The 24749-nt window shown below is 49.5% G+C and overlaps 1 protein-coding gene across 3 annotated transcripts in view; it reads right to left on the bottom strand.

Moving 5' to 3' along the window:
- The window catches only part of ZNF532 (zinc finger protein 532), a 484821-nt gene that overhangs the window by 97263 nt on the left and 362809 nt on the right, over window positions 1–24749 (bottom strand). For all 3 annotated transcript variants that reach the window (XM_069627063.1, XM_069627061.1, XM_069627062.1), the window contains exon 7: window positions 5677–5952. In XM_069627063.1, coding sequence (XP_069483164.1) covers window positions 5677–5952 — 276 coding nt within the window. The remainder of the gene's footprint in view (window positions 1–5676; window positions 5953–24749) is intronic.

The following is a 24749-nucleotide window of genomic DNA, read 5'->3' on the forward strand; positions in this document are numbered from 1 at the left end:
TACTGCTGGTACCGTAGGTGTTCGTACTTTATCGAGAGGAATGAGGTAGAGGTAACAAGATGACTTGCAATGTTCAAATTACATGCACGTCAGGAGGTGTTAGTCCTTTTTAGTTTTGGCTTTTAGGTGGCTCTGAAAGCGCTACCTATAAAGCCAAAACTATTAACATTAAAATAAGAGCTTTAACATGAGAGCTTGAAATAGGGGCTTTGAATGCAGGTTTGTAATGCTTTTCAATGCAGGTTGACATATGAGGATTGAGATCCATTTAACGCCCATTGTCAATTTAAATCTATAGGGTTTCCTCCCATTCCCACCCATCTCCTCCCTCAACACATTTCTTTTTGCACTCTTTGGCTGATTTTCTACTGTGTGGTGAATTTGTCAGCCATTTTTATTTCCAAAATGGCAGACGCAATCTGTTAATGTTATTCAAAAGACGTTATTTGACTTGATTGATGCTTTAAAATATATTAATTGCACCTTTCAAGTTATGCAACACATTTTACAGTATTTTTGATTATGAATAAGCAAGTTAGTATAAGAGTATGTTTTGGTTTAAACTGGCACTGAAAACGTACATCTAGTGACTTGTGGGGGATTGGTTAGTGTTTTTGATGTAAGGAGCACCTGATTGGCTGTGCATTGTGTGTTAGTAGTAAGCCTTTTTGTTTCGAGCAGGGCTCTACAGGTTGCAGCAGAGGTTTCCGGAGGAGGAAGGCGTTGGTTGAGCCAGTTGAGGCTGACTCCCCAGCATGACCCTTGGCGGGAGGGAAGCGAAGGGCAGGGCTCTGGAACACTAATCTACTGGTCCGATTCGGAAAGCAACCGGAGCAAATCTGGACGGGACCAATAGGAAGGTCCTTTTCTGGCTGAACCTGGATCGAACTCGTGCCATAGCCCTGGGTCTGGCTCACAGGTAAGTGCCCCAAGCCTATCTCCTCACTTCTACTGTGTGCCTGTTACCTTCAAAAAGCATTGGGTGCAATGGACAACAGCCCGTTTATTGAAGTGGCTGCACCCTTCTTTTAACCAACATGTTGCTATTTCCTAGATTTTCCTCACTTTATCCATCCTCCTGACTTCTGTTTGTGTCCCTTCAAATCTCCCTTACATTCTTACCCCCACCCTCAGCTTCTCCGCCTTGTGCCCCTCCAGACAAGTCAGTGTCTAGAGCGCCTTTAAAAAGCAGCCATCCTACCATAACACAATGATCCTTTGCCCCCATACCTCTAATTATGCACCCCCTCCTATTTTTAGCTCCACCACAGCTCTTGGAAGTGATGTTATACCTATATACGTAACAACGACTTCCCTTCCTTGTTCTCGGCCATAGACTCATTCCATCATACTTGAACCCATCCTTACTTTCCCATCCTCTCCTGTTCCCTCGCAGTGCTTTGAAGCAGCTTAAGCACTGTAGAAGAAACCGACCTGACTGCGCTATAAATGCCATATCATATCATATTATAGACCCTTTCCCTCGTCCCTAAAACAAACATCGCCCTTTCCGGATTCCTTCGTTACCCCATGCCTCCCTCCTCAGTTTTCTGGTAGCGAATGGAAGCTTCAGTGTGGTTGCGAATGGAAGCTTCCCACTGACGACATATAACACGTTTCATAACTTGGAAGACTGCCATGTGAGCCCAGAAATGACTGATTTGAAGTTAAGCTCATCTTTTTCAATATGGTCCACTTAAATATTGTTATTTCCCCCTGTGCTTCTCAAGACGCCCCTGTCCTGTCTCCGTACAGCCCTGGCCAGCTGCAGCTACTCGCTGTGAAGGCGGCTCGTGCATTGTGTGAACAGGGCACTGTTGTGGCAAAGAAAATATGTACACATTCTATAGCCGCATCCAGGGGAGGCTGTCTCCTCTCTCCCAGTCACTGAACGACTAGCACAAGCCTTGTGTGCCCAGCTGTGCGTGGCTGCTTCAGAAAGGTACATAGTTCAATGCTGCAATGCTGCCACACGTTTAATTTATTTTCTTTTTTATATATAAAGAGCGATTATTAATAATATTGACCATTTCAGGATACTACAGACCACAAACTGAATTGTATCCTGGTATTTTAAAAAGATTGAGTATTATTACCCAAATCAATCGTAATCCTTTTATCCAACTTGGAAATATGAAAGGCTGAATCCGCTCTGCTGCGTTAACAGCATGCAGCAGGTGTATAACCCACTGAGCTACCTTCCGGTTTTGCACTGTACCACCAAACTAGCAATGCCACAGAAATCTGCTTAATGAAGAGGTGCATATACAGAGACAAAACAAAAGTATACGTTAGAGCAATAATATATAAAGGGGGCATGGTGGAGTCCTGATATGCCCAGCAGGGTACCTGTATGCAAAATGCTAGAAATCAGGGGGAGAGATCCGTAGACAGCTGTCTAGTTTAGAAGCTATTTTATTTTGCCTCCAAAACGATTTTGCACATATGTATATATTTAAACATTTACAAGACTTTCGATAAGCTTGAAAGTTTTTTGGACAGGCTTTTATTTTACAAGGGAAATACAGGTGAGTATCTTATTGTCGAGGAACAGTTTCCACAGTGATGCACAAGTATGCAGTACGGGTAACTAGTGACATAGAATATTTACAGGGTGCGACCCAGGACTGTGGTAATTCCATGGGTTCTAAACACAATGGTGTACACAACACTATCTATAAACACATATACACAGGAGTTGTGCCACAAAACATCGACACAGAAGTGTTTCGGCCAGACAGGGCTGGGTGAGAGCCCGAGGTGGTAGTGGCCTTCATCAGGATAATCACTGCTGGTGGTGCTGTCCGTAAGGGTAATCTGTGGGGGAAGGGATAGCTGTAAGGATCTCAAGGAATCAATGGTTAAATCAAATATTAATGAATAATGGCTGATTAGTGCCTACAGTACACTGTTAGTGTATTGCCAATTGCACTGAAGTCCAGTTTAAAATCTTCATTGGCGAAGCCCACAGTTCAGTTTTGACTTGTGTATTGGTATCTGATGGGCATTTTCCAGGCACTGCTATCATATGCCTAGGTAAATGCACCACTTTCCAGCTGCTGGCATCTTATGGCCTGAAAGTATCATTATGGCAGTGCCATGCAAATGCCTACCCTATGCCAAAACAAAAGCCAAATGTTTGTTTAATATATACGATCGGCAACATGTTTATCATAAACTCCACCCGGGTTTCTTTCTTACCCCCAACACATTAAACCTGTGATTTCATGTCAGCTGCATTTTCTTCAAAAGTCCATTGTCCTGCATTTAACTAACATTATGAAACGCCCCTCCAACCCATGATGCCAAAAACCTGCACCCCCAAAGCCCTTGTTTGCTTACTTAGTCTCTTCTTTATGAATGTACAGATATAATGAAACCTTTGCTACCTGGTCATGTTATATAATTGCTGATAAGGAGATTTTCTTTTTCAAAATCACACATCCTCTGTCCTATGGACTCACTGGGATGTCTCTACATGGACTTTGAAGGTGAGTGAAACTGTAGCTCACTCACCACCTTCATTTTCCTTTGTTCTGAGAACACTGTACACTTCTTAGAAGGTTCCAGTGTGGAGAAACTTCAGCCTTAGTTTTGGCTTCATGTTTTCCTATGGCATTACCCCCCATCTTATGCAGTGTGCTGTTTGGGACAAGTCCCTCGTCCTAACAGAGCAGGAGTGGTCATCTCCTTTTATGGCTTTTGTATTTTACTGTTTGTAGCAAAATCCATCTTCCATCGAGTACTGTGGGGTACGTTTGTGTCCCTTTCTCTCTGTTTTAAGTAGAATTTTCCTACTTTCAGACATCCTCTGAACAGGCTAGTGGCAAGCACTAATTTTCTGCCTATATTTTGGATGCATTGTCCTGGGCTGCTTTTCGAGCTGTGTTAATGCACTAAATAAGACCGCCTAACTCAAAATGGCCCCTCTTCTTGTTTTAAGTCCTGTTCAAGATGGCATGTACTTTGTTGGCCATTGTTATACCTTTTCAGGTCGGGGAGGGCTCCCTTTCTTTGTGCACCTTGACAGGCTCATTGCAAAAAGCTTGCAAAGGATCTACTTTGTGTGTGCTGGCTGAAGGTGAGGAGGCGCTGTCTGTCCCAATCCATATTATTTCTTCCAGGAGCTTGGATGCTGCTAGCCAGATTCTGGGAAGCTGAATGTCAACCTCTAATTTTCACTTTTGTTCTTATTGGAGGGCTTGGCTCACCCCAGACCATTTTCTGGTTATAATCAGAAGCGCTGGGCCTGGCAATAAAGTCGACCACTGGAGCCGAAGGGATACAAAGACGACGACGACCCAGGGATGCCTGAGAGCTGCTGCAGAAACCAGCATTGGCTCTACTGCTCATTCCGAAACTACTACAGGTCTTAAAACCTGGCTCTTCTCCCAAGACACCTAAATGCACTTCTAGTATACACCTACCTACACCTAGCATCCTCCCCCACCACCACCACCACCTTCCCCCAACAACCATAACACATCCTGCCTTCTGCTCACAAGATTACCGAAAAACAATGTATCCAAGTTTTTGTCGATGTAATCACGATAACCCCATGGTGATGTAATTAACGTAAATAATGTCTGTAACCTATGCAAACAACTTCTGTAACCTATGCAAGCAACGTCTGTAACCCAATACCTATGTAAACCACTAATGTAACCATCCTTCTTAATCAAAAAGCGCCTAGATGCCTCTGGGTTAGGTGCGCTATACAAATGTCAAAATAAATAAATACTGTGTCACAAACTGTTAAATCGACATGGAAGACCTGTGTGCTGAGAAGCAATTTAATTTGCGGTATTCACAATAGAAATAAAGTGAGCACAAATAGCAAGCCATGCCCGAGCGAGGAAAAGCACACGTAGACCAGGCTCACTAGAGACCAAATACAGTAGGAAAGACCAACAGCAGATTGCGTGTTTGCTTAAATGCATTCAGTTTGACTGGGTCCTACAATTTGAGCAAGTAACTGTGGCACAAGGAGGGACACAGCATGAGAAATTAGTATTTAAATTAATTATTTCTGAAATTTTAATTCTAGCCTCATAGGATTACTTACCTGCATGTGCATGACTTGCGTATAAGATTGGACCACTGCATTCCAATCCACCAAAATCATACTTCTGCCATAATATTTACAAAAGTGCTGCATTAGTGTCAGTTAGCAACTATAAAGTAACTACTTACATGATATTAAAGCAAAAAGGATTCAAACTTGCGCTTTATGTACCGTAAAGCGTTTATTCTAAATTCTTCACATTTTTCTGAATTGAATAGTTGAGTGTTTCGTCTTAAAGATTGTCTTCATATAAATTTAGGTATAGCCTCATATACTCATTTCCCATTTCTTCATGGCTTCTATTATGAAATGATTTCCATTTAGCTTCCAATACCCTTTATTGGATTGTCTTGAATAGTGTACACATTTTGAAATAAACACTTTATAAATCATACACTGCAAGATTGTTTCCTTTTTTCTTTAATATAACTGTGCGGGACTGTTCAGATGAAGTCAATAGGGAACACACATACTACAATAGATCATATTAGAGGTTGAAAGTTAGTGCTTCTGGGATACTCTCATTAACTACTTACATTCACATGTAAAATATATGGCACTTTTATCCCTGAGAACTATGTTCACTGTGGCAATATATATGAGCAACTTACCTTTCCATGGTCTTTCTTCATATGAGTTATATAAGCGTCTCTGTGTAGGAATAGTTCATCACAATCCCAGCATGTCCATCCTGTATTTCCTTTTCTAACCACTGCAGATTTAATTACAGGCATAGGTTTCTTCTCCAGGTGTTCGATCCCATGTGCTGGCTTGGCATCATCCTTAGTATGACTTGTTGAATTCTGAAGAGATGGTTTAGTGCTTATTGGAAGGTTTATGCCTAGATTTGGCGGACCTTCAACACTTTTCAACGTTCCATGCATAGTCTATAAATTTAGAATGAATACAATAAACATTCAAAATAAAAACTCAGCTTACAGTGTAAATTCCATAGAAAAAGGATAACAGGATACGAGCAAGACATGACAACAAAAAAAAAGATGACCATATTGCAAGGGCTAATACTGTAAAATGTGTGTCACTTTCTACACCTTCAAGATAATTATATAATGAATTGTACAACATTTGCGAAATCGTGACAGATTCCTACCACTTTTAAAACAAGTAATACGTGATATTACATGGGCAATCTGAAATAGTACAACGGATGTTCGATTTTTCGGAGCAAACCAACGTTAATCGCCCCTGAGAATAGAGCAAGAAGGAGCACCGAAATGGGTCAGGAAGGCATGATGCTCAGTCAGTCATATTTAAGCTCTCTTTTAAAATAAAGGCTCTCCAAAACCACTGTTGTGCTGATTAGTAGAATTAGAAAAACATGCTAACATAACAATGTTCACAGATGTAAAATGACTTGATTTTGAACCAATCTACTACTATTTGGTATTCAAACATTGGAGCTATCTTGCCTCCAAAAATGTCTTTAAACGTCAATTTAAAATGCAAAGGAAGGACAACAGGGGGCGCGCACATGCAGACAGCCTAAACACGTACCTCTGGACCACGGGATCGTAAAAGCAGACTGAGCGCCCCGCATGGACCCCCACCTCCAGACGGGGTAGCAGAGTGCCAGTGTTGTAAAGCCTTTCACTAGACATCAGGATGCATCACTGAAGCACAGACCTGCTGTGGAGTCTAGATTTGGTTCCAGGCAAGGCTTTATTTTACAAATGTTCCTTATGTACATTACTCCAGTTTCTCTTGTATATATGTACAGTCACTTATAGACACTGACAGGAACATGGATGGGTATAAACATAACTAACAAAGGAGTGGACCCACCGGCCATCCAGCCATCCCCAGCTCAGGCTCCCAACTGATACTTTCAGAATATTCACACACAGATCCACCCAACATTCTCCTGAGCTGCATTCATGCACCAACATTCTTACAGCAAGCACCCAGGCCAGTGACAAGACAAGACTACACTACAACAGCCAGGAGGTGGGGGAAACGTCGGAGCAGAGAAACACGCACACAGGAAAGTGGAGAAAACCGTCCTGTTAACTCCAGCGGGAAAGTGAAAGTAACTTTACTGCCAGGCAGAAGCACAGAGACAGCCTTCACCGCGACCCATAGGCCGGCGGAGTTCCAGAGGTGAGGCGGTCCTTGCGCAGAAGGCCAAGACCCCAGGAGGGACTAGCCTGCCTGCCGCCCGCCCAGCAACAACTGTCACAATTTATGAGAGGAAGCAGAAGAAGGGGGCAATGCACCAGGAGTGCAGGGAGTCATTGGGGGCCTGAATTGAAGTGTGCCCTCCCATAATAGAGGGCCAAGGCAAGGGGACAGAACAGCACAGGGGTACAAAACAGGAGGAACCGGCCCCCTGCAGTGAACTAGGAGTGTGCTCCCACTAGTCAGCGTGCCTTTCAATTGAAGGGGGACAGAGATTAGGTGTGGGCTCCCAGGTGGGAACCTGGGATGTGTTCCAACCTAAGGGAGGACCCCCCCCCAGGGGGGCCTGAACTGCAGGGTCCCATCAGAGAACAAGAAGACCCAGGCAAGGGGTCAGAAAGGCACGGGGCACTGCAGAAGGAACAAGTTACTTACCTGTAACTGTTGTTCTCGAGCATGGCCAGGGTCTGGCATGGATTCACATGCTCATGAATATTCCCCGTCGTCAGGCTGGGAATCCCCGGTAAAGAAAAATCAGTATCAGTTTCGTTTCTGATCTGTCTTTCGTAGTAGTAGTAACCAATCACTGATCTCTGGGTCATACTGACCACAGCCAATGACTGCCATCTCCCTAAGCCCCGCCTCAGATTTGGTAGCACGTGAAGTGGCAGTATGACCAAGTGAAGAGCCGCAAGGGGGTAGGCGGGAGGGTTCGCATGTGAATCCATGCCAGACCCATGCTGGAGAACAACAGTTACAGGTAAGTAACTTGTTCCTTCTCCAGCATGGGGTCTGGAATGGATTCACATGCTCATGAATAAAAGAATACATAGCAGTACACACATGCACAACCACGGGAGGTGGCAAAGGCTCAACATTAAGCATTACATCCAAAACTCAACATTAAGCAATTATTACCTCCTCACCAGGCTCACCTTAGGCGAACAGGTTGCGCAGCACCTCTTGGCCGACCCTGGACTCCTCCCTGGAATCCCGATCGACGCAGTAGAATTTCGTGAAGGTGTGCGTCGACCTCCACGTAGCAGCCCTGCAGATGTCCAGCAAGGGCACACCAGATAGGAACGCCGTGGTAGCTGCGATCGCTCTGGTGGAATGGGCTCTCGGACGGCCAGGCAGCGGTCGGTTTGCCAACCGATGACAGTACATGATACAGCCGGAGAGCCATCTGGAAATGGAAGCCTTCGAGAGAGCCTTCCCCTGATTGACAGGTCCAAAGTTCACAAAAAGTTGTGACGTTTTCCGAAAACTCTTTGTGCGGTCCACGTAGAACTTCAGCGCTCTAGCCACATCCAGCGAGTGCAAAGTCCTTTCAGCCGGCGACGAAGGCGACGGGAAGAAAACAGGCAACACCAAGGGTTCGTTGAGGTGGAAGTCCGACGACACCTTGGGCATGAAGGAGGGGTGCGTCCTGAGCACTACCCTTGTGTCGTGAAATGTCAAGTACGGGGACTTGCAGAAAAGGGCCTGGATCTCTCCCACCAGTCGTGCGGAGGTGATGGCCACAAGAAACGCTGTTTTCCACGACAAGAACTTCAACCGAGCTGAGTGCAGAGGCTCGAACGGAGGTCCAATGAGCTTGGTCAGCACCACGTTGAGCTCCCACGCCGGGGCCGGGGCCTTCACCGGCGGGAACGATCTGAACAGTCCATTCATGAATTCTTTCACCAGACGATGAGACTGCAAAGACGTCCGTCCCGTGGTTCTGGTGTATCGGGAGATCGCAGCAAGATGAATCTTGATGGAAGCGTGCGCCAGTCCAGCCTTGGCCAGCGTCAGCAGGTACGGCAGTACTTGAGGAGCCGTAATCCGTAGAGGGTTAATCTTCTGTGCGTGGCACCAGACAGAGAACCTCTTCCATTTGTGTCCATAGCATTTAAGAGTTGAGGACGCCCTGGCCTTTGCAAGAACCTCTCTGCAGTCGGCCGGTATGTCGTAACCTCCAAACTCTAACGCTGCAGGAGCCAGGCCTGCAAGTTCAGCGACTTCGGGTAGTGATGGAGGATGGCGCCTCCTTCCCTGGAGAGAAGATCCGCATCCACTGGCAGCTTGATTGACGGGGACGCTGACAAGTCCAGAAGGTCCGGGAACCATATCTGCCTCGGCCACGCCGGTGCGACGAGGATCATCCTGCACCATGACCTCTTGAGCTGGTTGATGAGCCGGATCAGCAGCGGCAATGGAGGGAACGCATATAGGAACAGGCCCTCCCAGGGGAACGAGAAAGCATCGCCCATGCTCCTCGGCTGGGGAAACCTGCTGGCGAACCTCCGGCACTTGGAGTTCGTCGCCGTCGCGAACAGATCGATCTGGGGTGTGCCCCACTGTCGGAAGAGGTGGTCCACTAGATCATGTCATAGTTCCCACTCGTGGCACGAGCGCAGCTCTCTGCTGAGCGAGTTGGCGATGGTGTTTTTTTATTCCTGCTAGATGAAACGGCACCAGAAACATCCCTTGGGCGACGGCCCAATGCCACAGATCCTGCGCCTCCTTGGACAGGGCTGGGGATCTGGTACCGCCCTGCTTCCTGATGTAGAACATGGTGGTGGTGTTGTCGGTGAAGATCCTCACCACCTTGCCCTTGAGGGACGGAAGAAAGGACCTGAGGGCCCAAAACACTGCACGGAGTTCCAGGACGTTGATATGGAGGGACTTCTCCGTCGGCAGCCAAAGGCCCCTCGCGTGCAGATTTTCGGTGTGCGCTCCCCACCCTTCCAGGGAGGCATCCGTGGTCACTGTCTTCTGGTGGCCTGGGGTCTGGAAGTCCATGCCCGCCGTCAGATGCGCGCGGGAGCCCCATCACCGGATCGCTCGTCGGTAGCTCTCGTCGAGTGTGATCCTGTCCTCGAAGCTGCCCGTCGTCTGGATCCAGCGAGCGTCCAGGAACTCCTGTAACGGGCGCATCCGAAGCCTGCACAGGCGGATGAGATAAGTGCAAGAAGACATCATCCCGAGGAGGGACTTGATGGACCTCACCCTGGCCGCGTCCGCAACCAGCATCCGCTGCACCTTGCCCAAGATGGCCCTCGTCCTTTCCTCCGACGGAGAGGCCAGAAGCGACACTGTGTCGAGCTTCGCTCCCAGAAACAGTGCGTCTTGCACGGGCACCAGGTGGGACTTGGCGTAGTTTATGGAGAATCCCAGGTCCGCGAGTAGTTGGACGGTCCTCGCCGTGTGCTCCGCGGCGAGCTCCTTTGTCTTTGCTCGGATGAGCCAGTCGTCCAGGTAGGGGTAGACGTGGATCCCCTCCAGGCGCAGCCGCGCCGCCACCGGTGCAAGGCACTTGGTGAACACCCTGGGTGCCGACCTCAATCCGAAGGGAAGGGCTCTGAACTGGTAGTGACGCCCTTGGACCACGAATCTGAGAAACTTTCGGTGTCCCTTTAGGATGGGGATATGGAAGTAGGCATCCTCCAAATCCAACGACGACAGGAAATCACCCTCCTCCAGTTGACCCAGGACGTGCTGGAGGGTGACCATCCGGAACTTCTGTGCCTTGATGAATTTGTTCAGTTGTTGTAGGTCCAGGATGGGACGCCATCCTCCCGTCTTCTTCTTCACGAGGAAGTATCTTGAGTAAACTCCGGAGCCCCGAAGCCTCTTTGGGACGAGCTCGATGGCGCCTTTCTTGAGCATCGCCTTTACCTCCAAGAGAAGTTGAGGGACGTGATGTTCCTTCCTGGCCACGGGGGGACGCGCGGGCACTTCTTTAGAAACTCAAGCGCGTGACCCTGGGCCAGGGCGTCCAGCACCCAATGGTCGGTGGAGATGGACTCCCACACGCTGACTAAGCTCGCCAGCCGGCCTCCCACCGGGGTGCTTCGGTGGGGGCCCGACCCCACGGCCGGTTCAGTCCTGCTTCGACAAGGCTTTGCCGCCTTGTCCTCCTTGGCGACGACGGCAGGGTCCGCCCGACTTGCCTCGTCCCCTGTAGGCCTCCTGTGACGACGAACGGGCCGCTTGACGATAGGTGGAAAATCCGCCGCCGGAACCTTTGGAGGCACCCTGCTTGCCTCTGCCGCTCCGAAAGGGCGGCCGTCGTTGCTGGAGAACACCAAGAGCCCGGGCCGTCTCCGTCTTGATGGCTTGTAGGGAATCGTCCACTGTTTTCCCAAACAGGTTGCTCCCGTCGAACGGCATGTCCAAGACTCTGGTCTGCACGTCCTGACGGAAGTCAGTTGCCTTGAGCCATCCACGCCGCCTAAGGCACACGCCGTTGCCCAACTGGCGAAATCCAGTGTCAGCGATGTCCGTCGCTATCGTAATGGCGTGTTCCGACGCCACTTCTCTTTCCTGCAAGATCTCTAGGGCCTCCACCCTCTTGTCCTCTGGTAAGAAGTCCAGCAGGGGGGCGATTCTGTACCACAACTCCCTGTCGTAGCGGGCTACGATAGCCAAGGCGTTGGCAGCCTTAATCGTCATCACTGCCGATGAGATGACTCTGCGTCCCATCGTGTCCAATTTCTTTCCCTCGCCGTCCGGCGGCGAGGTTGACGTAGAGGCCGAGGCCACCCCACCCCCCCGCTTTCTTCCTGGCCGCCGCGGAGACAACCGAGTCCGGGTTCGGCTGTGCCCGAAGGCACAAGGGGGCCACGTCCGGGACCCGGTACTTCTTCTCATACCGATCCCTTCTCGCAGGCTTTGTGGATGGGTTCTTGAGGAGGGCGAGACCCTCATCCCAGATATCGTCCAGTAGAGGTACAGCAAGGACCGTCTTCCTCTTGGTCTCGCGCCGTTGATAAAGGAAACCTTCCTTCTTCTTCTCTTCCGGGCAGAGCTGGAAAAGCTCGGATGCCCTGGCGATCATGGCATGAAACGATCCAATCTCGTCGGGCGGGGAAGCCCGGGGAGGAGGTGACGACGGGAGATACTCATCGTAAACCTTGTCGTCTGTACCCATCGCAGCCGTGTCAGTCCCCGTATCATCCCCACGGGTCGTGGACGGGGAGGAGGGCTGAGCAGGGCGCGATGGTTGAAAAGGAGGTGGAGGATGAATCCTTCTTCTCTTAGGAGGAGGGCTCCCAGAAGGGCCTGGCTCCGGGTCCACCGTCGGGAGCGGTTCCTCCGTTGGTGGTAACAGCAATCTCGTCCTTATCTCCGAGCATAAGGACTGTATAGCCAACAAAATGGCCGCCGAGTTGTCTTGCGGCACTGGTTGAGGGGATTCCGACGGGCGGTCAGGAGCCCCGTCGGCACCCTCGACGTTCTCGTTGTCTCCTACGTCGGGGTCCCTCCCGACAGGCTGGTCTTCTTCCACGCCAATGCCATGGCTTAAGACTTCGATCAGCTCCTCCTCAGAGGTTGAGGCCGAATCCACGACGACCTCCTGCCCCCCCTTTTTCTTCTCCGTCGGAGGTTTCACGGGGGTCCTGTCGATGGGCATGAAAGAGGACTCCCTCTGCGGCGGCAGGGAGACTCTGGGCCCCGAGGTCGCCACCACGGGTTTAGCCTCCACAGGCTGAGCCAGGGCCGCCGCGACTGTCTCGATAGAGGCCTTGGCCGGGTGGATCAAGGCTTTCACCACCATAGGTGCGGTCACCGCCTTCTCCTTGGGGGGAGGATCACCGCCTCGCTCCCCCTCCGAAGGGGCCTTCGAGCTCGACCGGGGTCTCTCCAGGAGCTTCGCCGGGTGCTCGGCCTTCCTCTTACCCGAGCCAGAGCGTTGGCTCGTGGTTGATGGCGCCGGGGAGGATGTGCCCTGCCTGGCGCCCGTAGTGCCCGACCGTTCGGCGCTCCCGGTGCCAGCGGACTCGCGATGCTTGGTCTTCTGTTGGACCCCCGTCGCCGGGGCGCCCTCAAAGGTCTTAGAAGACCGCTCTGACTTCTTCTTCTTCTCGCCTGACGGGCTCTTCCCTTCCAGCCAGTTGGCGAGACGCAGATGGCTTCCTTCCTGTCCTTCCAGCAGTTTCTGAACCTCGGCTTTTAAGGAGGATGACCCCGACTGCTGGAAAGGAGGGTTGAGGGGTGGGGTAGGATGCCTCCCAATGAGACGCAATGCGCCCTCCCACCGGTTTCCCGTGCGAGCGCGGATAACCCTCATTTGGTGAGCTTTTCGGTGGTGTTACCACCTGAACCAGAAAAGGAGGCTGAGGAGCCGGAGAAAAACAGAGTATGCTGCTGCCTCTGGCGGGAATTTCCCAAAGGGTATACACTCTGCAGGATTTCTGATCTAGAAATCCCCTGAAACCAAAGGAGGGCTGGCTTTGCGACAACGGTCTCTGGGTCCTAAAAGGACTTTTAACCAAGACGGACAAGGACTTGGCTGTCTGGGTGCTGTCTTTCGTTTTGGTGAGCTCTACATCTGTCGAGGAATGAAAAAGCTCCTTACCGTCAAACGGCAGGTCCAACACCTTGTCCTGCACCTCCTTTGAGAACTTGGTGGCGTGCAACCAAGCTTGCCGAGAGGTATCAACCCCCAGCATAAGGCCCCGAGACGAAGTGTCAACGTGATGAGCCGGGGCATCCAGCAGACCATGGGCCAAGACCCTGGCATCCGATAATCCTGCCTTAAAGTCGTCCAGCTTCTCGACCGGAATGAAGTCCTCGAACTCCGCCAGACCTTTCCACATTTTCATATTCACCCCCGCTAACACCAATTCTGCATTGGCCTGCCGCAGCTGCAGGGCCGAGTTAGCAAAATTCTTCCTCCCAAGGGAGTCAAGAAGCTTGTCCTCTTTCCCCAGGACCTGAGTAGCCGTCGTGGAAGAGGATACAGCAGGCCTGGACTGTAAAGTGGCCGCAGCCACCACCATGGAGGGGGGGGGGGCAGACAAGAAGCTAGAGACACCTCTTCTGGGGAGTGCAGCCTGCAGCGCGTGTCAATTTTCTTATTGACGAAAAGTCCAGAGTTGCGGCTTTTCCCAGACTCTACGGACCTCGGCCAAAACATCCTTCTGCAAGAACAGGCCGGTTCGCTCCGAAGGAGACAAGGTGAACGCCCCCGAAAGCACACCCTCCTGTGGAGCGGCTGCCTCCGGCATTGGAACATCCAATAGGCACATCATGTCCAGTACCCGGTCGTGAAAAGCTCTAATAGAGCGGGGCTGGTCTTCGCTGTCCTGATCGCCCTGCGCATCATCCGACAGGTCAGGGTCCTGCTGGACCGCGTTGGGCACCGCCTTGTCCACAGGGGACAACGGAGGCAAGGACGGAAGGGTAGGGGGAGGCACTGTAGGCAAAGGTGGCGCCGGCAGAACAACCAGAGGTACGGATGGAGCCGGAGGCGCAGGTGGGCATATCTCCCTAAAAAGACCCTTGAAATACTCCCTCACCGGTCAGTACGCATGAGTACCTGAAACTTGCTGAAAAAGGCGTCCTCCAGTGAAAGCTTTGGAGCTGCCGGAGAAGGCCTCTCATGAGGAGGATAATTCCAAGGACGCAGAGGAGAGGGTTGCCAAGCAGTCCTATCCCCAGAGGTGTCCACATAAATCAAGGGTGCTGAACCCACAGCTAGTGAGATGATGTGCGGCAGGGGCATCCGAGCGCTCCAGTCGTAAACTGGACGAAACGGGTGCGCACAAGGAACCTTATGTTCACCTACAGAACTGCTCCCCACACCTGAGGCCGATGGCGTAGTTGTATGAGAAGCGCCCAAAATGGCCACCGAGATCGTGGCGGGAACGGCTGCCATTTTGCCATCACCTGAGGGGAACAGCGGCACATGTGGAAGTGAGGCAGGGGTCTCTGCCGGTGGATCAGGGGTCTGCATTTTAGCCTTTACACAAGGAACCTTGGCCCAGCAGGTACTGTGCGGCCTGGAATGTTTCTGTGACATACCAATAGCCAAATTAGACTTCAGAGGAAGGACCTCAGCACTGCTGGTAAAGGAGGCTCACTCCTTGCCCTCTCAACGGTTCTGGCATCGCCGCGGGAACGGTGAGAAACCCTTTCACTGATGAGACCTTTCCAGGCCTCTCAGAACTGTTGGTATCCTTAGCCTCTATACGAGGGACCTCGGACCCAGGTCCGGTAGTAGCCTTCCCACTGCGGGCCTCGAACATACATTTGGTCTTACCAAGCCCAGCCAAGGCCTCGGAATGCACCCCGGTACTTTTGAGGGAAGCCGATAAGGAGGCCTCGGAGCAAGCTCCGGTACCCCACGACTCAGCAGAACTGGGTCTACAAGTAGCCCCCACAGGAGGGGCCTCGGCGTGCAATCCGGTATCCACAGGCCCCTTACGGAGACCCTTGGAGAAAACTCTGGTACAGTTTTTAGGCCTGGAAGGCACCTCGGGGCAAGCCCCGGTCACACAGCGCTCAACGCCCCTCCCGGACCGGGAAGACCCTGGGAAGGTGTCTCCCGGCCGGGGTGCTCTAAAAAGTAAAGAACTTACCGGGCGTTTCTTCTTTTCCTCGATGAAGGATTGAAAATGCGTAGGAGGAGTACGCTGGAAAACCTCCTCCCAGCGCTCTAACCGACTTTGAAGTGCCCGGACCGAAAGGGAATCACAATAGAAACAGGAGTCCCAACGTGATCGGGACCCAAACACTCTAAACAAAGAGGATGGGGATCTGCCCTCGCGAAACGTCGTTGACACGAGGAACACTTTGAAAAGTCTAGTTTAAACGACATAGACAGACTAGTACGCAATCACTAGCGAGAGCCAGAGAGGAGGAAAAGGGAAGAAAATCTTCTGCGGATGCAAGTGCGTCCAGTCCCGAGCGAGCAGAGAAAAGGACTCATGGGCGATGCACGGGGCGGAGCAGAGATGGGCGGGGTTACATCCGTGTGCTGTACCCCGCATAGAAAGAGAGGAAGGACTCACATTTTTGCTAAATTTTTGATGCTTTTACAAAGTGCTCCGGTCCCGTCCCACGGGACGTAGGACTATGAGAGGTATTTGTTTGTCAAAGGACAGATGAATGGTACCAGCCATGCAATGGGTACTGTGTACGCTCCAAACGTGGGTCAGTGTGAATTCTCGGAGGGGGTAAGGGACAAATTGATTGAGTTCATGGAAGGTAAATTGGTGGTGGAGGGAGGTTGGGGTGGCAGGGACTTTAACATGGTATTAGACCCAATAAGGGACCGCAACAGAATGGGAAAACAGTCAACAACAAAAACTAATGTGGGCGAATCAGAGTCCTTTAACAAGTGAATGAGGTCTTAAGCTTGTGTGACTCCCTAACACCCCCACTGGAGGGTGTTAGGCCGTATACCTTATTCTTGGTGGAACATCACTCATTTTCGTGTATAGATCTGATACTGGTGGACTCGACGCCGGAAGGTGCAAGTCGTGGACTCCCAGGTAACCCCAATACCATGGTCAGACCACGATATGGTGAGAGTAACAATGGAGGGTTGGAGGACAGTGAGCCCTGGAGGGGATGGAGATGTAATCATTTTCTACTAAAAAAAGAAGTGCAGCAGGAGCTGCTGGCGGGAATCAAGGAATACTTCCTCTTCAATGGCACGGGGAATCTGAGGATACAAACAGTCTGGGAGGGCTTAAAGGCTACTATTCGGGGGGTCCTAATAAGGATAGGGTCAAAAAAGGAGAGAGGGGAGAAGGAGGACGTGCTCTGTCGGAAAATAGCACAGATACAGCCGAGAGGTTCCCAGGGGAAATATACATCTCCGACGGAGGTGAAGGAGCTCCGGCAGTATAAAACACAATTGAAAGCCATCATGACACAGGAAACAGAAAGAAACTCTGTTTCCAAAACAGAAGTATCATGAGAAAAGGAACATGGTGGATAAGATCTTAGCATGAAGGTTGAGGGAGGTGAGGGAACGGAAAACTATCGGAGTAATACAAACTGAGGAGGGAGAAACCGTCTACAAATCTAGAAGCATTAGTAACGAATTTGCAAAGTACTATAGTACTCTATATGCCTCGGAGTGGAGCGGGATGAGGCACAGATAGAAGAATGTCTGAGGGTCTCCCCCTACCAGGACTCCCCTAAGAAATTGTGGAGAATCTCCAGTGCCCCATAACTGTAGAGGAGATCCTACTGGCCATCAGGGGGATGAAATCAGAGTCCGCTGCAGGGGAAGATGGTTTCTCAATGATGTTTTACAAACTATTCAGGTATCTGCTGGCCCCACTCCTGGTGAAGATATTTAACGCATGCCTACAAGGGGATGCCCTGCCACCCACGATGATGCTCGCAACGATCGTCACAATACCCAAGGAATGGAAGGTTCCCACCAGGTGCTCTTCCTACTGACCTATCTCTCTCCTAAACGGGGATGTCAAATTACTCGCAATGGTCTGGGGAACAAGACTGGCGGTGGTACTACCATTATTAGTACCAGGTGGACTTTATAAGAGGGAGACAGGGGTCAGACAACATTCGGAAACAAAACAATGAACCTGATCCAAGGGTGCCCAAATTGAGGAGCCTAGACACCCGTTTCGTGCCGCTGGACTCAGAAAAGGCCTTTGACAGGGGCGAATGGCCCTTCATGATGAAGGTTCTGATGAAAATAGGGCTGGGGACAAACTTCTTGAGGGTACACTGTCTTTTCATCGTGGGATGAAACAACGATGGGTTTTTCTCCGTTGATATTTCAACGCGAAAACTCATTGTTGTTTGTAGGGGGGTTAAAAAAAAAGAAATATAGATGGGGTGTGGGTATTCGAGGATAGTTAAATAATGAAAGGGGATGGGGATTGGGCAGGATCCCCCCCCCAAAAAAACGATGTTTTTGCGTTGAAATATCAACGGCGAAAAACCCATTGTCGTTTCATCCCGCGATGAAATGACATGGAACCCTTCTTGAGATGGGTGACAGAACTATACAATAAACCCAGGGCCATGGTACGGGTCAACGGGGGTCTAAATGAGAGTTTTGTGCTAACAAGAGGTACAAGACAGGGCTGTCCCCTCTCTCCATAACTTTATGCCCTAGCGATTGAGCCATTGGCAACTGCGATTTGGACAAATGGACAAATTAAGGGTAGAATAGGGGGAGAGATCCGAGTGCAAACTCTCACTCTTTTCAGGCGGCATATTGGCCTCTCACTGATAAACAGCACTCCCCTCCCGGCACTAATGACCCAGATCTCGGAGTATGGCCGCCTCCGGGGCTCAAGATTAACGTAAGGAAATCCTGCATATTGCCCATACTCAAGCAGAGCCCCCTCCTCGACTCGAAATGAAGATACCAGGGCATGAGGGTGGACGGAAAAAGTATACATTACCTGGGCATTCAGGTGACCAGGGATCTAAATTAGATTGTTGTAGCTAATTACGAGCACCTCAGGGCTCAACTGAAAACTGACTTGTAGAGATGGGACCCCCTCATATTGACCTGGTACGGTAGAATGACTTCAAGATGAACTTGCTCCTCAGGATGCTGTATCTGTTTGCAGCAACCCCCGAGGCAACTCCCGGAGAAGTTCTTCTGGAAGTCCATTTATATGGAAAAATAAGACACGTAGGGTTAAAATGGCCACCCTGACCCTCCTAAGGGGCAAAAGGGGTTTTCGGTTCTCCGATATCCACCTGTATTATAGGGCAGGCCAACTCAGGGTGATGCTCTAACATATGAGGGACGACCTGTGGACCAACTCGTCCTATTTGGAAGACCGTGTAGCACACCCGTTGAAGGTGCGGGACTACATATGGTCCCCGATTAATTCCGAACTGCTGAGATCCCACGCCCTCTGGAGGTTTTTTGGTCAATTTGGCTTGAATCCAAGGGCACTGAGGGCCTTACGACATGGCCCTCCACTATGTCCTCTGTGTTGGGACACCCATTTGACTTCGGACACCAGGGCCTGGCCTTCTCACAGAGATGGTCGGATATGGGCCTGGAACGGGTTGGACAGCTATTTAAAGAAGTTTTCCTAGACATGCAACTGCCTGGGAAGTCGTGCGTGGGCTCGATTTCAGTGTTGGGTTAGCTCTGCATCAAAGGTATAACAGATCCACTGTGGTGAAGATAAGTAGGGAGAGAATTATATATGTATAGGTGCGTTATAAATGCCATATCATATCAAAAGGTAATCGACCTATTGATAATGATATTTTATTTCTATCGCGCTCGTACACAAGTGATTCAGAGTGCGACAAGGCAAAGGAGGGGAACAGGGGAGAACAATACAACGATCTTACTAGGCCCAGTGACATTGAGAATGCGCAAGTGCATGGGAGAGGGGGAGAGGAAAAGTGCATGGAAGGGAGAGAAGTGTAAAGAGCAGAGATAAATGATAATAAATTAATAATAAAGGCAACAAACAGTGCCTGCTCTACAATTCAATTTCCTGGTATGACTCCAACCTAGCTACACTTAAACGTAAGTGTAGGGCGGCTGAGAGGAAATGGAGGGCTTCTTGTTCATTTTCTGACAAACTGGCCTGTCATCTGCTCCAAAGGCAATACCGAATCTCTGTCCCCACCAAGAAGAGAGTCCACATTCAAGCTTGTGTCTCTGCGGCATCTAACAACTCGGCCTATCCATCACGAGACAGGGTATCCTGTCCAAGCTGTATAAAACTATGAATGAGACATGTCTACAAGGGAGAAAACATTGCAGTGATTCTGGGCAGACTTAGCAGGGGAGGAGATCTCGGAGGAATGGGCTCGAATTTACACGGTCACCTTTCATGGAGGGCTGTTCACCTCCACGATAGAATATAAGTTTAAAATGCTGATGGGTTGGCACAGGGATCCCCAGAAGCTGTCCAGGATGTTCATGGGATCCTCCCCCATGTGCCCAAGGGGGTGTGGACAAAGTGGGTCAAAGTAAGCACATAAGTGGATTTTGAACCAGGAAAGAGGGGAGAAGCCTCAGAGGGAGCCGGAAAAGGTAGAACACAGACATAACTAGGAGGGTTCCTCAGAGAGACAGGCGTAGGGGGAGCAACAACACTGAACAAGTTTTGTTTGTAGGGGGAAGGGAGAAAGGGGCTGGAGGGAGGGGTAAGGCATAGGGGTAGAAGGAGGGGGGGTTAGGAAGGGGAGGCCAAGACTGCCAATAAGTAATTTGGCTTGTTACTGAAATCATTTTTGAAATCATAATTGTATCATGCACATCCTAGGCTGTCACTCAAACCAATCAGGACGGGGTGCATTCAGGCACTCCTAGAGACAAAGGACAGGGGAGTTTCGGGAATCTCCCTCACTTCCTGCCCTTCCAGGACTGAAGCCCTCCAAAGGCAAAATGAACAAAGGGCTCAAACCTGGCTTGGCGCGCAGAGTAAAACAAAGAAAGATCTCACAAACAGAAAATGGCGAATAAAGAAAACCGGGGCCATTTTCACAAAATAGTCACCCACAGGTGCTATACTGCAGCTGAGGATTCAGCGTGCGGTAGAAAAGCACAATGGTAGGAAAATAAAACCACTGCCACCAGCCATTTAAACTAATGAGGGTAACATAAAACATGTTACATGAATAGGTAGTATACGGGACTACTAGGTAATCCCCCAGCACTCCACATAAAACAGTGTGTGCTTGACCTACAAACAGAAAAGGTAAGTAAAGTAAATTTCACTTTACTATTCTTGTGGACAATAGATCACACAAGAAAAAGGTATTCAAACCTTATGAGAAATGTAAAGGATTTATCTTTGACACTGCACTGAAGGTGCTGTGTGTCACCATACACAATGTGGATGCCTATGGAGTCTGTCAGACTCCAATAACAAAGGAAACATATAATCCAAATCAAGTCAAAACACATGAGAGTGAGAAAAAGGTCTCATTCACTCCAGCGTAAAAATGAAAAAGTCCTAAAGTCCAGCAAAAGAGCTTGGGGTCTCTAAGGTTGAAGGGAATTAGCACAGAAATGAGAATTCTCCCCAACACCACTCCACTCTCTTGGTCCTGCCATTCTATCCTCTCCTCTCCTCTCACCTGGGACCTCTCTGCGCCTGACTGCACCTCCCCCATCCCTGCCAACCCTGTTCACTAACATCTGTCCGATGAAACAAGTGTAAGATGCTGCCTTCGCATCTCCCTTCATCCCCCCACTGCAGACTCTACCTCTCACTCCGCTCTCAGCAACCTACATCTTGCCATTATTAATACCCTTGACAATGTTGCCCCAGATCTGCCTGAAACATGCCTCCAAGCATACCTCCTGGTATGACTGTGAACTTGCAGCCCTGAAACGCAAGTGCATAGCTGCGGAACGAAAGTGGCAGACTTCAGGCTCATTCCCTGACAAACTGGCCTGTCGCTTGCTTCAAAGGCAATGCTGACTCCATTTGCTCCAAAAAAAAGGGCCAACATCCAGGCTTGTGTATCTGGTGCATCCAACAATACGGCTGAACTCTAAAATCTGAAAGGAACTAACCAAGTCTTCTGCATTCTCCACCTCACCTCTTCCCTCCCAGGCCACCTGCAACGTACTAGCCAGTAGCTCACTGCAAAAACTCAGGGCATACTGAGCACCCTCTCTTCCTCTTCTCCTTCCTCATGACTCCTATGGCCTCCCATCACCCTTCTGCTTGCCTCTCCTCCTTCTCTCCTACCACACCTGATGAGGTCACCAGAGTTGTCCGCTCTATGAAGGTCTCCCCCTAACAGGTCTCTCCCTGTTCCTCCACAACCATTAAGGATAATATTGTCTCTCTTGCCCCTGCACTTGCTGATTTCTGCAACCACTCATTTGCTACTCGATCTTTCCCCTCTTATCTCAAACACTCCCTTTTGCGCCCCCTCCTGAAAAAACCTTCTGCAGACCCGTCCTGCCCTGCTAACTATTGCCCCATCTTTATCACCACCTTCCTTGGGAAACTCTTGGAGAAGCTGATCTTCCCCCAACTGACGCAGCACACTGAACTTGTTGGTTGCCTACACAATAATCAATCTAGATTCCGATCATCCAGAGGCACGGAAACTGCTCTTCTGAACATCTGTGAAGAACTGCTTACATCTCTTGATTCTAACTAACTTGCTGGCTGTTCTCATTCTACTTGATCTCTCCCTCGGCATTTGACACAGTCAACCACTCTATCCTCCTAAAATGGGTCTCCACGATACCCTAGGTATCTTGGGCGGGCACTGGATTGGCTGACCTCTTTCCTCAATGACCATCCATCCATCCCAAGTTATTCTGGGATCCTTCTCCACCCCCACCTCCATCTCCACCTACGGACTCCCCCAGGGCTCCAACCTCTCTCCCTTGGCTCAACACCATCTATCTTGCTCCACTCGCACACATGATTTCCACCTTCTCCCCTAACTTCCAGTGTTATGCAATGACGCATAACTACTTCCCTCTGATCGTCTCCTTACTTCCTCCATCATTCCTGAATGCCTATTTGACATGCAGTCCTGGTGTGCCTCCAATGATCTCTGCCTCAATGCCAGCAAGACTGAGATTCTTCCCATTTGGACTCCTGCTCCCTCTTTCTTGCCCTCACACTGGCCACCCTCCATGGGCTCTCCCTCTTCTCCTTCATCTGAAGCCAGAAACCTTGGAGTCATCTTCAACTACTCTATTTCCTCCCCCCATCACATTCAGGAACTTTCCAAGAAGGCCCACTTTCAACTCCACCTTCTCAAAGGAATCCTTCCTTTCCTCACGTTGCCCCATCTAGAGCTCTTGTTTACTCTAGGCTACTGAAATAGCCTCTTCCTTAATCTACCTTCTTCTCTACACCCCCTCCAGCTAATCCAAAATAGCACTGCAAGACTCATCCTTGGCCACAAGCCCAGGGACCACGTCTCTCCAGCCCTAAAATCTCTCCACTGGCTATGGGTTGCTGCAAGGATCAAATTCAAATCCCTCCGTATCATCCATAAAGCTGTCTGGGGTCAGGGACCACTATCTGCAACTGGCTCTCACTAAATACTCTCCCTCCAGATCCTTACGTTCCTCCAGTACCAACTGTCTGTATGTCAAGTACTTTGCTAAACAGCAAGCTGGTGGCTGATCTCTTTCCTCGGCTGTCTCCCTCCTATGGAACAGCCTACCCCTTTCCTTAGTCTTGGGCCGGATCTCCTCAAATTCTGAAAGTTCCTCAAGACCTTACTTTTCACCTTCTCCTTCCCGCCCTCCCTCGTTCGCTCTCTCCCTCCCTCCTCTGCTAAACCCCACAGTTGCTGAGATTGATGACCGGGGCCCTTATGTGTCCACCCAGGTCCTGGCATCCCACACCCAATCGCCTTGAGCCCCCGCCTGCTCCCAACACTTGCCTGGGTGCACACACTGGCCTGTACTTAACTACTTAGTGGCAGCTGATCACTCTCCTCAAGTCACTTAACAGCTGCTTACCCCCTAGCACTTCCCCTGTGTACTCCTAGCACTCCCCCCATGCCTTCTCTCTCTCTGCACTTGCACATTCTGAATGCTCACAAGGCCTAGTAGGACTGCCTCGATCTTTCATCATTATATTTGCATTTCATTCCCATGTTCCCTCCCTGTTGCCATGTGGGCGCTTTGAAACACAATTGACTTGATTTATAAGTGCCTTACAAATGCACAATAAATAAATAAATGGCAGCCTTCTATGTAATCAAGCAGCACTGGCTAATGCTGGCACAAAGTTAGGACTATTATAAATCACATAATAAATGTTTGACCTAGTCTGTGTAAGTGTGCTGAACCAATATGATTACATTTACTTCTTTCAGCTCAAAGCTCCACTTGAGAATTGTCAATCTCTTTGCAATATAAACTGTGAGTTCTGTTAGGAAGATAGATGCATGAAAACATGCAGCTAATAACATACTGGTGCTGCCTTACCAAACTGAAGACTGGAAGGTTTTGAATGAATCATAACCATTCCATCCAGGCAATCATTTTTTACCTGTCTTGCCATTACAGAAGTGGTAAGCCCTAATGCAAATCAGGCTTGGTGCCACCTCAAAAAGGGGCAATCTAACCGCAACTGCTGGGTCACATTCGTTCACGCGTTCTCAAGCAACCACAGACATGTTTCCTTTTTTCAAAATAAATATTCAATTGGTTTTCAGAAAGAAAATGTACAAAAGTGAAATCCATAAACATAGAAATAACAATTGGGAGGACGACAATTGTGGGAATCAGTATATCAATCATGGGCCATTCAGTTAAGGGGAAAATGAAGTATACAAAAATCAACAGCAATACGCCAATAGGGCCATTACTTCCAATTCAACAGAAATCTGCTATCAATTACATTAGAATATATACACCAAGACAATAATAAGGCATTCCACTGACAAGGTATTACAGATGGATGTTCCTCTGTGTTAATGTAGGTGATAAACAGACCCCAGACAGATATATATATCCAGAAAATGTGTCAGTAAATATGGTTTTGATCTTCTCCATGACACATACATGCCCGATTTATGTCCACCACATACGTAGCTAGGGCACTCCTTTACACGTCTTGCTATGAGCAATGGCCAGGCATGCTGCAATTAGCATTTATTTATCCAGCATTGAATGGATCGCTCCCAAAGTAAATATGTCCTGATCCTCTACATCAGGGGCCTGCAACCTTTGGCTCGACAGACGTTTTGGACTACAATTTACATTCACCCTAGCCAGCACAGGCAATGGCGAGGAATCATACTCCAAAATAGCTGAAGAGTCACAGGTTGCAGAACCCTGGTCTACATTATCCCAAAGAATTACTAGGGC

Source organism: Ambystoma mexicanum, chromosome 6p (assembly GCF_040938575.1).
Source record: "Ambystoma mexicanum isolate Mex_15411 chromosome 6p, UKY_AmexF1_1, whole genome shotgun sequence".
Lineage (NCBI taxonomy): Eukaryota > Metazoa > Chordata > Amphibia > Caudata > Ambystomatidae > Ambystoma > Ambystoma mexicanum.